General features: G+C 44.7%; 1 protein-coding gene across 3 annotated transcripts in view; it reads left to right on the top strand.

Annotated features, from left to right (window-relative positions):
- Positions 1-14,897, top strand: part of TRIM55 (tripartite motif containing 55) — a 220,542-nt gene that overhangs the window by 152,003 nt on the left and 53,642 nt on the right. The window contains exon 10 of one of the 3 annotated variants that reach the window (XM_044293176.1): positions 12,500-12,590. The exons of the other annotated variants lie outside the window; for them this stretch is intronic. Coding sequence (XP_044149111.1) covers positions 12,500-12,590 — 91 coding nt within the window. The remainder of the gene's footprint in view (positions 1-12,499; positions 12,591-14,897) is intronic. 3 annotated transcript variants of the gene reach the window in all.

Genomic DNA, 14,897 nt, shown 5'->3' with positions numbered 1-14,897 from the left:
GCTGTCACTAAGCACCTTCCACTTAAAAAAAAAAAAAGAAACTAAAAATTGCAAGAGGTGGCTTAGGGTACTTTCACACTTGCGTTGTGAGGATCAGGCAGGCAGTTCCGTTGCCGGAACTGCCTGCCTGATCCGAATAGCATTTGTAGACGGATCTGGATGCGGATCCGTCTCACAAATGCATTGCAATACTGGATCTGTCTCTCTGGTGTCATCCGGACACATTTTTAAAGGTCTGCGCATGCGGATCCGTTTTGCTGGAAAACTCGGCATTAATGCATTTTATTGCTGCAGTATTTTCTCTGGCCAAATACCATAAGAGGAACTGAACTGAAGACATCCTCATGCATACTGAACGGATTGTTTTCCATTCAGAATGCATTAGGATTAAACTGAAGCATTTTTTTCCGGTATTGAGCCCCTAGGACGGAACTCAATGCCGGAAAACTTTAACATGCTTGCAGCGTTTTGGTGTACGTCTGACGAAACTGAGGCAAACGGATCCGTTCTGACACACAATGTAAGTCAATAGGGATGGATCCGTTTTCTTTGACACAATAGAAAACTGATCCGTCCTCCATTGACTTTCAATGGTGTTCAAGACGGATCCGTCTTGGCTATGTTAAAGATAATACAACCGGATCCGTTCTGAACGGATGCAGACATTTGTATTATCTGAATGGATCCGTCTGTGCAGAGCCATGATGGATCCGCACCAAACGCAAGTGTGAAAGCTTAAGCCAAAGCCAGGAGTAGATGTGCAAAAAATCAATTGGTGCAATTGTTGATCGTAATGACTTGAATTATAAAATGATCCTGTTATTTAACTTGCATAGTAAACACCATAAAAAATGGCAGAATTGCTGTTAGTTGATCACCCCTGACACACAAAAATCAAAAAGTCATATAAACTCCAACAAAAATGTCACTGCATCCAGGGCCGGCCTTAGGTGTTCAGGCGCCCTGTGCGAGCTAACCTTGTGGCGCCCCCCCCCCCTCCTTACCCCTGGTTTTTTATGGACCCATAATGCTACTACACTATACGGTATCTGAATCTATGGGACTCCTGTGGATATACCATAAAAGTTTTATCTGCAGTCCTATGTAACACCACAAATAACACCACATAGCTCTCTGAATACAGATAACACAGCGATGGCTCTCTGATTTCCGTAAATGTAGTAGTGTTACCTCTGGTCCTATGTAAAACCACAGATAACACTAGTGTAGATCATGTGTAAGTGTTACCTTCGTCCTTAGTGTGCCTCCCTGTGTCTATCGCACGGACTCCATGCTGGCGGCGCTGCCTCCTCTTCCATCTTCTTCTTGCCCCGCACAGAACATTCTGAACTTCTGATGCAGCTGCGTCAAGACATAGGAACACTGTGGGCATGGTGATGCACCCAGGGAGAGACACACACACAGGGACGGACACACACACAGGGACGGACAGTCACACACACACACACACAGGGACGGACACACACACACACACACAGGGACGGACAGTCACACACACACACAGGGACGGACACACACACACACAGGGACGGACAGTTACACACACACAGGGACGGACACACACAGGGACGGACAGTCACACACACACAGGGACGGACACACACACAGGGACGGACAGTCACACACACACAGGGACGGACACACACACAGGGACGGACAGTCACACACACACAGGGACGGACACACACACACAGGGACAGACAGTCACACACACACAGGGACGGACACACACACACAGGGAAGGACACACACACACACGGACGTACACACACACACACACACAGGGACGGACACACACACACACACACAGGGACGGACAGTCACACACACACAGGGACGGACACACACACAGGGACGGACAGTCACACACACACAGGGACGGACACACACACACACAGGGACGGACACACACACACAGGGACGGACACACACACACACACACAGGGACGAGAGAGGAGAACTCGGACGTCAATCAACTGGACATGGGTGTGCCACTGCCAAAGGCTGAATAGACGGAGCCTCTAGGTGCTGCAGGAACGCCCTCATAGCACCTAGAGGCTCATTAGCATATTATAAGTCTTTATTTTAATAGAACGGCGGCAGCGGCGGGCAGGGAGTTATAAAACACTCTGTTATGTACTGCTGACATCAGCCCATCGCTCATGTCAGTCAGCTACATAACGTTTTTTCTGATGATTGACAGATTTCAGAATCCTGTTTAAACACTGTTACATTACACTTCAAATGTTTTATATTTATACCTTTTTAGAAGTAAGTAAGTGACTATCCAGGACAACAGGTATCAGGACTCTCAGAGTTCAGTTCAGGACTCAGGACTGTCTTAGTTGGTCAGGTTGAAATACCACTGCTGCTGCACTGCAGCCTGCAGGCAGGGCACAATAGTGGGCACTGGGCTGGGCACAGGGCACTACTTGGGCAGGCTGCCTGGACTGGAGAGAAGTGAAGAGGAATGATTTTAATTCTCCCACGGGTGAAGGAGCTCCCTGCCTCTCTCTCTGATGTCACTTCCTGACTGTGGACCGTCACCTGACTTCCTTATCAGAGAGAAGGAGGCAGGGTCACTGGGAGGCAGCCGCAGGCAGGGGAGGAGCGAGGAGGAGGGAGACTGACTGATTGAACAGTAAGTGAGCCGCTGCGCTGCCTGGCTGGGGGCACGGCACGCATCACTGTAGTGTAGATAGAGGAGGGAGGGAGCAGGGAGAGGAGGGACTCGGCTCGGGGAGGCTCAGGACTGGAGCGCTGCGCTCAGCTGATCACCCGGCTGCCGGCGCTGCAGTGAGTGACGGCAGGGCACAGGATTACAATCCCGGACGGATGGCAACCCTAAGCTCAGAGCGGCCGCGGGCCCCGCCCCCTCCTCACTATTTCCAATAGTCCGTGCGCTTTCAGCGCTGTTAGTTAGCCGGCGGCCGCAACAAAATAGTAATAAGTATACTTAGTTTGCGGCAGACTGTCGCCGCCCGGCGCTCCTGTTGCTATGGCGCCCTGTGCGGCCGCACAGCCCGCACACCCCAAACGCCGGCCCTGACTGCATCCTGCAAAAATAATCTCTCAAACAGCTTTTTTCATAGGAAAATCCAGTGAAATAAGTTATAGGTCTCAGAATATGGTGGCACTAAACCAAATGTTTTTTTTTCAAGTGTTTTTATTGTGAAAAAGTACAAAGACATAAAAAAATTACCTTAATCATACTGATAAACAGAACAAAAGTAACATGTCATTTCAACTGAATACTGTAAAAACCCATAAAACAAAACTCAAAAAGTTGTAGAATTGATGTTTTTTTCTATTACCCTTACAAAAAAAACTATAAAAGTTTATCAAAAAATTATGTGTAGAAAATGGGGTCATAGAAAAATGCAACTCATTCTACTACAAAATTCAACAGCTACATCGATGGAAAAATAAAAAAGTTGTGGCTCTTGTAATGAAAAAAGGAAAAACAAATTACAATGTCTTTAAAGGGGTTGTCCGAGTTATATCTATATATGTTATGGTGGCTTATAACAGTATTAAAAACACATTTGTAATTTACTTACAATATTTATTCTGCAGTGTTTCTGAACGGCCGATGTGGGTCACGTGACCCCTGACGTCACTCACCAGGCTCTGGTGGTGACATCTCGTGTACAGGCTTCTCCCTGCTTTAGGGAGGGGCCAGGCTCTGTGCATATAACGTCAGAGCCTTGTGTGCCTGCCCCCCCCCCTCTCCTCTGGCAGCCTAGGCTCCTGTGAGGGATCGCGGATGCAAAAGATTTAATGTTGTGCCCGCTCCCTCCCTGTGATCCACCAGTGTGCCCGTTCCCCTGCCTCTGCATCTGGCGATCTTTACCAGCCTTAGCAAGTTACCATTTCCCTACTCCACCGGCCATCAGAAACAAAAGCACCACCAGGAACATCACAAAGTAAATCCTTGTCCATCATATAGATATAGCTGTGATATAGCTTAGATACATATATCTATCATATAGCTTAGATCAAGCATGTCAAACTCAAAGGCTAACATGGGCCAAAAAAACAAAATTTAAGTTTATGTGGGCCGCATCAAAAAAAAAAAAAAAAAAAACGGGAACGGGAAGCCGCAGGTGTCGTTATGACGTAATGATGCTCGCAAAAATATTGTGGTTACTAGGAAACCAGCTAAACCGCAAGACCAAGCCGACGTGGCAACTAGGTAATAAATCAACAAATATCAAAAAGTGAAAATGTATTCACGATAAAACCACCAAGGAGGAATGATTATTATATTTATATATATATATATATATATATATATATATATATATATATATATTAAACTTCACTATAAGACGCGCCTAGGTTTTTGAGGAGGAAAATAAGAAAAAAATATTTTTAACCAAAAGTTGTGCTTTTGGTGGGCTTTGAATTAATGGTGGTCTGTGCGTGACACTATTATGGGGGATCTGTGGATGGCACTGTTATGGGGGATCTGTGGATGGCACTGTTATGGGGGATCTGTGGATGGCACTGTTATGGGGGATCTGTGGATGGCACTGTTATGGGGGATCTGTGGATGGCACTGTTATGGGGGATCTGTGGATGGCACTGTTATGGGGGATCTGTGGATGGCACTGTTATGGGGGATCTGTGGATGGCACTGTTATGGGGGATCTGTGGATGGCACTGTTATGGGGGGATCTGTGGATGGCACTGTTATGGGGGGATCTGTGGATGGCACTGTTATGGGGGGATCTGTGGATGGCACTGTTATGGGGGATCTGTGGATGGCACTGTTATGGGGGACCTGTGGATGGCACTGTTATGGGGGACCTGTGGATGGCACTGTTATGGGGGACCTGTGGATGGCACTGTTATGGGGGATCTGTGGATGGCACTGTTATGGGGGATCTGTGGATGGCACTGTTATGGGGGATCTGTGGATGGCACTGTTATGGGGGATCTGTGGATGGCACTGTTATGGGGGATCTGTGTATGGCACTGTTATGGGGGATCTGTGGATGGCACTGTTATGGGGGATCTGTGGATGGCACTGTTATGGGGGATCTGTGGATGGCACTGTTATGGGGGATCTGTGGATGGCACCGTTATGGGGGATCTGTGGATGGCACCGTTATGGGGAGATCTGTGGATGGCACCGTTATGGGGGATCTGTGGATGGCACAGTTATGGGGGATCTGTGGATGGCACCGTTATGGGGGATCTGTGGATGGCACCGTTATGGGGGATCTGTGGATGGCACCGTTATGGGGGATCTGTGGATGGCACCGTTATGGGGGATCTGTGGATGGCACCGTTATGGGGGATCTGTGGATGGCACCGTTATGGGGGATCTGTGGATGGCACCGTTATGGGGGATCTGTGGATGGCACCGTTATGGGGGATCTGTGGATGGCACCGTTATGGGGGATCTGTGGATGGCACCGTTATGGGGGATCTGTGGATGGCACTGTTATGGGGGATCTGTGGATGGCACTGTTATGGGGGATCTGTGGATGGCACTGTTATGGGGGACCTGTGGATGGCACTGTTATGGGGGACCTGTGGATGGCACTGTTATGGGGGACCTGTGGATGGCACTGTTATGGGGGACCTGTGGATGGCACTGTTATGGGGGACCTGTGGATGGCACTGCTATGGGGTGGGATATCTGTGGATGGCATTGTTATGGGGGATCTGTGGATGTCATTGATATGAGGTGGGGGATCTGTGGATGGAACTGTTATGGGGTGGGATATCTGTGGATGGTACTGCTATGGGGTGGGATATCTGTGGATGGTACTGCTATGGGGTGGGATATCTGTGGATGGCATTGTTATGAGGTGGGGGGGATCTGTGGATGGAACTGTTATGGGGGGGATCTGTGGATGACACTGCTATATGTCATCCACAGATCCCCCTCATAACAGTGTCCCCCAATACACTGGCCCTCTGCTCACCGAAGTATTTATAAACGTGAATCCTTATCCTGTTATTAAGTTGAACTAACGCTGCCCTCTCCCATGTTCCCCTGTATCCCCACAGCACTTACGAACACGCTTCCATAGCAGGCAGAGCGGACGGCAGCAGTAACGTCACTCACTGACGTCGCGCGTCTGCTCCGCCTGCTTCATTCATAAAGTGGGCGGAGCAGGCGCTCTACGTCAGTGAGTGACGTTACTGCTGCTGTCCTCTCTGCCTGCTATTGAAGCTTAAGTAAGGGGGACATGGGAACATGGGAGAGGGCAGCGTTAGTTCAACTTAATAACAGGATAAGGATTCACATTTATAAATACTTTGGTGAGCGGCGGGGCCCGGTGTAAGAGTACAGTGACTGCACCGGGCCCCGCCCCTAGTTACGGACTCCAGCCCCTCCTCTCTCTCGGCTCATACATAGCAGTCTGCGATGCTGCATCTTTGCCGGGCCGCAAAGATATTCATTGCGGGCCGCATGCGGCCCGCGGGCCGCATGTTTGACACCCATGGCTTAGATACATATAGCTATCATATAGCTTAGATACATATGGCTATCCTATAGCTTAGATGCATATAGCTGTCATATAGCTTAGATACATATAGCTGTCATATATCTTAGTTACATATAGAAGTCATATAGCTTAGATACATATAGCTGTCATATAGCTTAGGCTACTTTCACACTCACATTTGGTGCGGATCCATCATGGATCTACACAAATGCTTCCGTTCAGATAATACAACCGCATGCATCCATTCAGAACGGATCCGTTTGTATTATCTGTAACATAGCCAAGACGGATCCGTCTTGAACACCATTGAAAGTCAATAGAGGACGGATCTGTTTTCTATTGTGCCAGATTGTGTCAGTGAAAACGGATTCGTCCCCATTGACTTACATTGTGTGTCAGGACGGATCCATTTGCATCCTCATCATCAGGCAGACACCAAAACGCTGCAAGCAGGGTTTTGGTGTCGGCCTCCAGCGTGGAATGGAGACAGAACGGACGCAAACTGAGGCATTCTGAGCTGATCCTTATCCATTAAGAATGCATTAGGGCAAAACTGATCCGTTTTGGACCGCTTGTGAGAGCCCTGAACGGATCTTAGAAACGGAAACCAAAACGCCAGTGTGAAAGTAGCCTTAGATACATATAGCTGTCATGTAGCTTAGATACATATAGCTGTCATATAGCTTAGATACATATAGCTGTCATATAGCTTAGATACATATAGCTGTCATATACAAACCGGATTCCAAAAAAGTTGGGACACTATACAAATCGTGAATAAAAACTGAATGCAATGATGTGGAGGTGCCAACTTCTAATATTTTATTCAGAATAGAACATAAATCACGGAACAAAAGTTTAAACTGAGTAAATGTACCATTTTAAGGGAAAAATATGTTGAATCAGAATTTCATGGTGTCAACAAATCCCCAAAAAGTTGGGACAAGGCCATTTTCACCACTGTGTGGCATCTCCCCTTCTTCTTACAAGACTCAACAGACGTCTGGGGACCGAGGAGACCAGTTTCTCAAGTTTAGAAATAGGAATGCTCTCCCATTCTTGTCTAATACAGGCCTCTAACTGTTCACTCGTCTTGGGCCTTCTTTGTTGCACCTTCCTCTTTATGATGCGCCAAATGTTCTCTATAGGTGAAAGATCTGGACTGCAGACTGGCCATTTCAGTACCCGGATCCTTCTCCTACGCAGCCATGATGTGGTGATTGATGTAGAATGTGTGGCATTATCTTGTTGAAAAATGCAGGGTCTTCCCTGAAAGAGATGACGTCTGGATGGGGGCATATGTTGTTCTAGAACCTGAATATATTTTTCTGCATTGATGGTGCCTTTCCAGACATGCAAGCTGCCCATGCCACACGCACTCATGCAACCCCATACCATCAGAGATGCAGGCTTCTGAACTGAGCGTTGATAACAACTTGGGTTGTCCTTGTCCTCTTTGGTCCGGATGACATGGCGTCCCAGATTTCCAAAAAGAACTTTGAATCGTGACTCGTCTGACCACAGAACAGTCTTCCATTTTGCCACACTCCATTTTAAATGATCCCTGGCCCAGTGAAAACGCCTGAGCTTGTGGATCTTGCTTAGAAATGGCTTCTTCTTTGCACTGTACAGTTTCAGCTGGCAACAGCGGATGGCACGGTGGATTGTGTTCACTGACAATGGTTTCTGGAAGTATTCCTGAGCCCATTCTGTGATTTCCTTTACAGTAGCATTCCTGTTTGTGGTGCAGTCTCGTTTAAGGGCCCGGAGATCACGGGCATCCAGTATGGTTTACGGCCTTGACCCTTACGCACAGAGATTGTTCCAGATTCTCTGAATCTTCGGATGATGTTATGCACAGTTGATGATGATAGATGCAAAGTCTTTGCAATTTTTCGCTGGGTAACACCTTTCTGATATTGCTCCACTATCTTTCTGTGCAACATTGTGGGAATTGGTGATCCTCTACCCATCTTGGCTTCTGAGAGACACTGCCACTCTGAGAAGCTCTTTTTATACCAAATCATGTTGCCAATTTACCTAATTAGTGTTAATTGGTCTTCCAGCTCTTCGTTATGCTCAAATTTACTTTTTCCACCCTCTTATTGCTACTTGTCCCAACATTTTTGGGGATTTGTTGACACTGTGAAAATTTGAATCAACGTATTTTTCCTTTAAAATGATACATTTACTCGGATTAAACGTTTAATCTGTCATCTACGTTCTATTACAAATAAAATATTGACATTTGCCATCTCCACATCATTGCATTCAGTTTTTATTCACAATTTGTTTAGTGTCCCAAATTTTTGGGAATCCGGTTTGTAGCTTAGATACGTATAGCTGTCATGTAGCTTAGATACATATAGCTGTCATATAGCTTAGATACATATAGCAGCCATATAGCTTAGATACACATAGTTGTCATATGGCTTAGATACATATAGCTGTCATATGGCTTAGATACATATAGCTGTCATATAGCTTAGATATACATATAGTTGTCATATTTCTTAGATACATATAGCTGTCATATAGCAATGTGACAGGAAGATCTTCTGCCTGTGTGAGCTAGGAGATGATCTTGTGACTGTTTTTTTTTTCTGCAAAGTGGGATGTGCAGTGCAGGGGGCAGGGAAGGTCAGACTGTTCACACCCACAAATATTCATGAGGGAGAGCTCCGTCATTGTTATTACACGCCCCACAGCTTTGCTGCAGCATGTAAACAAAGCAAGAATAACAGAACCATGCAAAGGTGTAACATAGTAACCTAGTACATAAAGCCGAAAAAAGACATTTGTCCATCCAGTTCGGCCTGTTATCCTGCAAGTTGATTCAGAGGAAGGCAAAAAAAAAAACTGTGAGGTAGAAGCCAATTTTCCCCACTTTAGGGGAATAAAAAATTCCTTCCCGACTGCAATCAGGCAATCAGAATAATTCCCTGGATCAACGACCCCTCTCTAGTAGCTATAGCCTGTAATATTATTATTATGCTCCAGAAATACATCCAGGCCCCTCTTGAATTCCTTTATTGTACTCACCATCACCACCTCCTCAGGCAGAGAGCTCCATAATCTCACTGCTCTTACCGTAAAGAAGCCTCTTCTATGTTTGTGTACAAACCTTCTTTCCTCCAGACGCAGAGGATGTCCCCTCGTCACAGTCACAGTCCTGGGGATAAATAGCTGATGAGAGAGATCTCTGTACTGACCCCTGATATATTTATACATGCCGTAGTAATTAGATCTCCCCTCAGTCGTCTTTTTTCTAAAGTGAATAACCCTAATTTTGATAATCTTTCAGGGTACTGTAGTTGCCCCATTCCAGTTATTACTTTAGTTGCCCTCCTCTGGACCTTCTCCAGCTCTGCTATGCCTGCCTTGTTCACAGGATCCCAGAACTGTACACAGAACTCCATGTGTGGTCTGACTAGCGATTTGTCAAGTGGTAGGACTATGTTCTTATCACGGTCATCTATGCCCCTTCTGATGCAACCCATTATCTTATTGGCCTTGTAAGTATGGGTTTTTCTCTTAAGAAATCAAGCTTAACTAATGTATACGTAAGTCCTGATGAGTTTTCTAATATATTTTTTTTTTTTTCATAACTCGGATAACCCCTTTAAGAGCTATGTGGTTTGCATCAACATCTTTTAACATAATCATTTATTAAGTTGTAATTTTGTCATGTATTTCATTTACCGTTATTGATCTAATCTTCCATTCAGGGTTGTGTTCACATGACCATGTCCATGCAGCTCTTTCTTATTTCATGTGAAGCTATGTCCATGAGTATGTCAAACAGTGGCAATGATAAGGGAGTGTCTATGTAACTAGCTAGGTGAGAGGAGCTATAAACTAGTAGGGAGTTGTTAGGGGCAGTGATAGGGGAATGTCTATGTAACTAGCTAGGTGGGAGGAGCTATAAACTAGTAGGGCGTTGTTAGGGGCAGTGATAGGGCAATGTCTATGTAACTAGCTAGGTGGGAGGAGCTATAAACTAGTAGGACGTTGTTAGGGGCAGTGATAGGGCAATGTCTATGTAACTAGCTAGGTGGGAGGAGCTATAAACTAGTAGGGCGTTGTTAGGGGCAGTGATAGGTCAGGAGAGTCCAAATAAAAAATAAAATAAAATCATGGGGAAGATGTACATGAGGTAAGCAATTACATGAGCATATCGGTTAAAAACCATACTAATCCCAGAAAACCCTTTTAAAGGGGCTGTCTCACTTCAGCAAATGGCATTTATCAAGTAGAGAAACTTAATACAAGGCTCTTACTAATGTATTGTTATTCTCCACATTGCCTCCTTTGCTGGCTAGACTCATTTTTCCATCACATTATACACTGCTCATTTCCATAGTTAAGACCACCCTTCAATCCAGCATTGATGGCTGTGCTTGCACACTATAGGATAAAGAACCGTCCTATGAGCACTCCCATGGTCTCAGCCACCAGAGAGGCCGATGGTTTTTTCTTTAGTGTGCAAGCACGACCACCACTAATGGATTGCAGGGTGGTCATAACCATGGAAATTACACATGGGGGCCGGAGTGTGGCAAATGCAGTAGTGGAGCAGTGGTGGACCAAAAAAGTTGGTACTGAATGGCAGGGAGCAGGTAATGCTTCCCTCCACAAGTTTATGGGGGGCGGGGGAGGGACAAAATCTGGTAAACACCTAAAGATCCTACAGATTCTTAAGATAGAGAATATAATAAGGTTATTGAAGGTGGGTGTTGATCCACTGGTTTACATTTTGCTTAGAGCTAAACCTACTGTAGGAGGAGAATCTTATCTGGTATTCAATCTTAACCCTAATACAGGGGTCCGGCTGCAGGGAATGCCCAGGTTGCTTAGCCCCAGGATTAAGGTCTGTTAGCAACACCTGATGTGAAACAGCACAGATGATACCAGGACATGGTATAAAGTTAGAAAGTAGAAGATTGAAGCGAGAGCAGGGGTCATGGCAAGAAGAATACAGTCAGCTATTAGTGGTCAGAGCAGGCAGCAGGCAAATGGAGGTGGTCAAATAACATGCCAGGTCAGGAATGTAGAGCAAACTAGCAAACCCAGAAAAGCACTGGAAACTATGGGACCTTTTTGCCCAGAGTGAAGATGGAGGGTCCTTCAAAAAGCCTAGGGCAGCAGGGCATAGGCTGTAGCAGAGGTGCATTGGTGTTCTGACCCATTAAGCACAAAAAATCATCAGTCATGTACATTTAGAAAAGCTCTGAAGGTCACTGCAAGAAGGCAGTGGTGGTGAGAAGAATGCCAATGCAGTGGAGAAGCTGGGAAGCAAAGTGAGGGGAAGCTAACACGGGCAATTGAGGAGAATGGGATACTGGCTCAAGGTAAGAACAGGGTTGTTGACTGTAAGGGTTCTGCTACACTGTGGGAGCAGTGAAAGCATAGCAATGAATGGGGTCTCAGCACGACTGAAATATTTGCCCTGACCACGACCCGAGAATCACAAAAACTCCAGCAGTATTGAAAGTTCTAACAGTCAGAGATATCCTTCGATTTTCAACAAAAAGTAGATTTTTCATTACATCAGAGATAAAGTCTTGGAACCAACAAATTTACTGCTGTCAATACAATTGGTATTTTAAACTATTTTTCCATGTCCACCCTTTGGTCTCCTGTATTAATCTTGTTACTTTGAGTTATTTAATATAATCTTAATAAAATAAATGGTAGTTCCCATAGAAATTCTTCTGCCAGTTCCTTCTAAATATACGGCAAATTTGATAGAAAAATTGCAGAGTGGGCCTCTCGTCCAAAAACAAAAACAAAAACATCTGTTTTTTGTACATATTAATATAGGTTTAGAGTAGGACACCTCGGTGTAAATCTTGACTAATTCCTTATTATAGGGATCACTCGCTTATTAGAATGGTCTTTTTCAATAATTCTGTGGCCCCATTTTCAATGCTTGTAAAGCCACGGATCCTTGTTGAAGCCTGTATTATACCAATGTCAATGGTGAAGCATGTTTTCTTGTTTCCTCACAGGGCTTAGTTCTCAGCTTATCAATTCTGGTTTTATTAATGATACTGCATCATCTCTGGAATCAAATACAGTACATGATATTTACTCTTATGGGTAGGAAATACTTTGTTTTATTAATTTACTAACAGATCATCTTCTTCACCAGCTCTCTAACTAGTTTGAAAGATGTGCGATCAATTTACTGATATAAAATGCAGCTTTCTATCTAAAACGTAAACCTGTGTGAAATCGGATGAGGAAGTGCTGTATATAGGTCCCAGGCGTTTACTGTAACCACCCAAATGTAATTCTCATATCTCAAAACAAAAAGGAAGTCAGAGAAATGTTTGTGTCACCCCAAAATGATAGTCTGTTAAAACGGATCTGTCAGCATCGGGGGGCGGATTGGCCACACACCTTACAGGGAAATTTCCTGGTGGGCCTATGCTCAGGGGTCCGCTTCCTCAAGCCGGCCAGTGGAAGTTTTTGGGGAGGTATTTTATGCTGCTTGCGGTATTCTGTGATGGTCTGTGGTATTTGGCTCTGTTTGGATGGTATAATGTGCCACAATATAATATTGCTGGCACTGCCTTCTATCATATATTTGGACCCAACTACAAAATGGGGCCACTTTTACAATTTTTTCTAGGGCCACTTTAAGCTCCTAGTCCGCCCCTGGTCAGCATAGTATGTTCTTTTATTAGTATGATTAATGTAAAAAATGAAATTCCGATCTCATATAGTACATGACGGTCTCTTTGTAACAAAGCTAGAACCAGCCCTGTACCTCACATGGATCCAGAGATCTCCCCATTAATTGCTCCAATTGTTCTGCTAGATTTATTTCAAGCTGGCAGTTTACGGAGCGTTAACTTTCTCAAGAGGTGTGTCCTTTCTACTGCAGCTGGTGGCAGGTGAAGGATGGAACTGAGCATGTGCTTCCATCTCAGTGAGCAGGACAGAGAAATTACAAATAGAGAAAACAGCAGGTGGCGCTGTATAGATAGATTTCAGTGAATAACTAGTGATTATACTAAGTTTTTAATTACATGCAATTATAAAAGTATTCAGATCCAGGTGCTGGTTTAAAAAATGTAGAATGTCTTTATTAATGGGACAACCCCTTTAAGGGCAGCATAAGGGCAGCATGTGCCAAAATGGCACAAAAATAATTTCACCTCAAAGTGACAGAGAATAAGAGGGACATTTTCGAATGCTATGACCACAGCATATGAAAAGCAAAATCTATATGTTGAGTATATTATTAAAAATAATATTAGCATTGTATTATTATATGCGCCTGACAGTAACTTAGATGACACAGAGTTGTGGATTATTTTATAACTTTTGCTGGCATCCATCAGCATACTGACGTCCCAACTGCAGGGTCTGTCTTCTGATGGTAACCCATTATGATTTTGACTGGAGAAATGGATCTTTGAGCTGACTTGCTACTGGCTAAACTGTGAGGCCGAGTCTGAGAAATCTCTCCATTCATCACCCTTGATGACGCACTCCAGCAATTTTTTTTTGCCTATATAGTGCAACATAGGCTCTTACTAAATTATATTGTAGATGCTCTTGTGTACCCTTATATCTGTATGCCTACCTTTTTTTGGTTGATATGCTATTAATGGGGCATCTGTCATTTTTGTTCCTTCTTCTCTTCTGATATGGTTCTCCAAATACAGTCGCATGTAGCCCTGGCTATTTCTCATTATGCCTCTGACTTTGCAGAGACAGAGGGGACAAATCTCAATCCACTACATTTGCTCTGCTCTCAGTCATCTAATAACAGCTAGTGATAGATCAGTGACATGGAACGTTTGACCTCAAACTCACATTGCAGTGATGCTGCTTCACACTGCTTTCCCCTGACTTCTGCTTGTGATAAGTTTCAACTCTTCAACTCTTACATACAGGATACAAGAGAGAGCAGAGTGAAGCTGTATCTCATAGAAATACACTTCTGTAGAACAACATGCTTTGGGGCATGCCACAACTTTTTCTTACTGATGATCTATCCTTTGGACAGGTCATCACCATCTGATCAGTGGGGGTCCGACACCTAGGACCCCCTTGATTAGCTGTTTGAGAAGGTAGTGGCACTCGCAATAGAATAGATCCTCAGTAAGAAAAAGGTAAATAACCCCTTTAAAGCGAACCTTTCACCTGCATTTCACTTAATAAACTATAAAAAGTACCTTATAGATCATCCTCATTGTGTTATCATACAGTCTTGTCCCGCTTTTCTGCCATGTATATGCATGAAAAAATCGCCTTATAAAGTACTCTTCTCCAGCTCCACAAGTCACGATAGAAGTCAAGGGGGTAGCCCTTCCCTCACTCCAGGCTGTAACTCCCCTGCCCTAACCCCGCCTCTATGCAGTCTAATTGACACCCGACTCAGTCGCCGGGACC

Source organism: Bufo gargarizans, chromosome 5, assembly GCF_014858855.1.
Source record: "Bufo gargarizans isolate SCDJY-AF-19 chromosome 5, ASM1485885v1, whole genome shotgun sequence".
Taxonomy (NCBI): Eukaryota; Metazoa; Chordata; class Amphibia; order Anura; family Bufonidae; genus Bufo; species Bufo gargarizans.
Note: the sequence above shows the minus strand (reverse complement) of the source record. Positions and strands in the feature narration are given on the sequence as shown.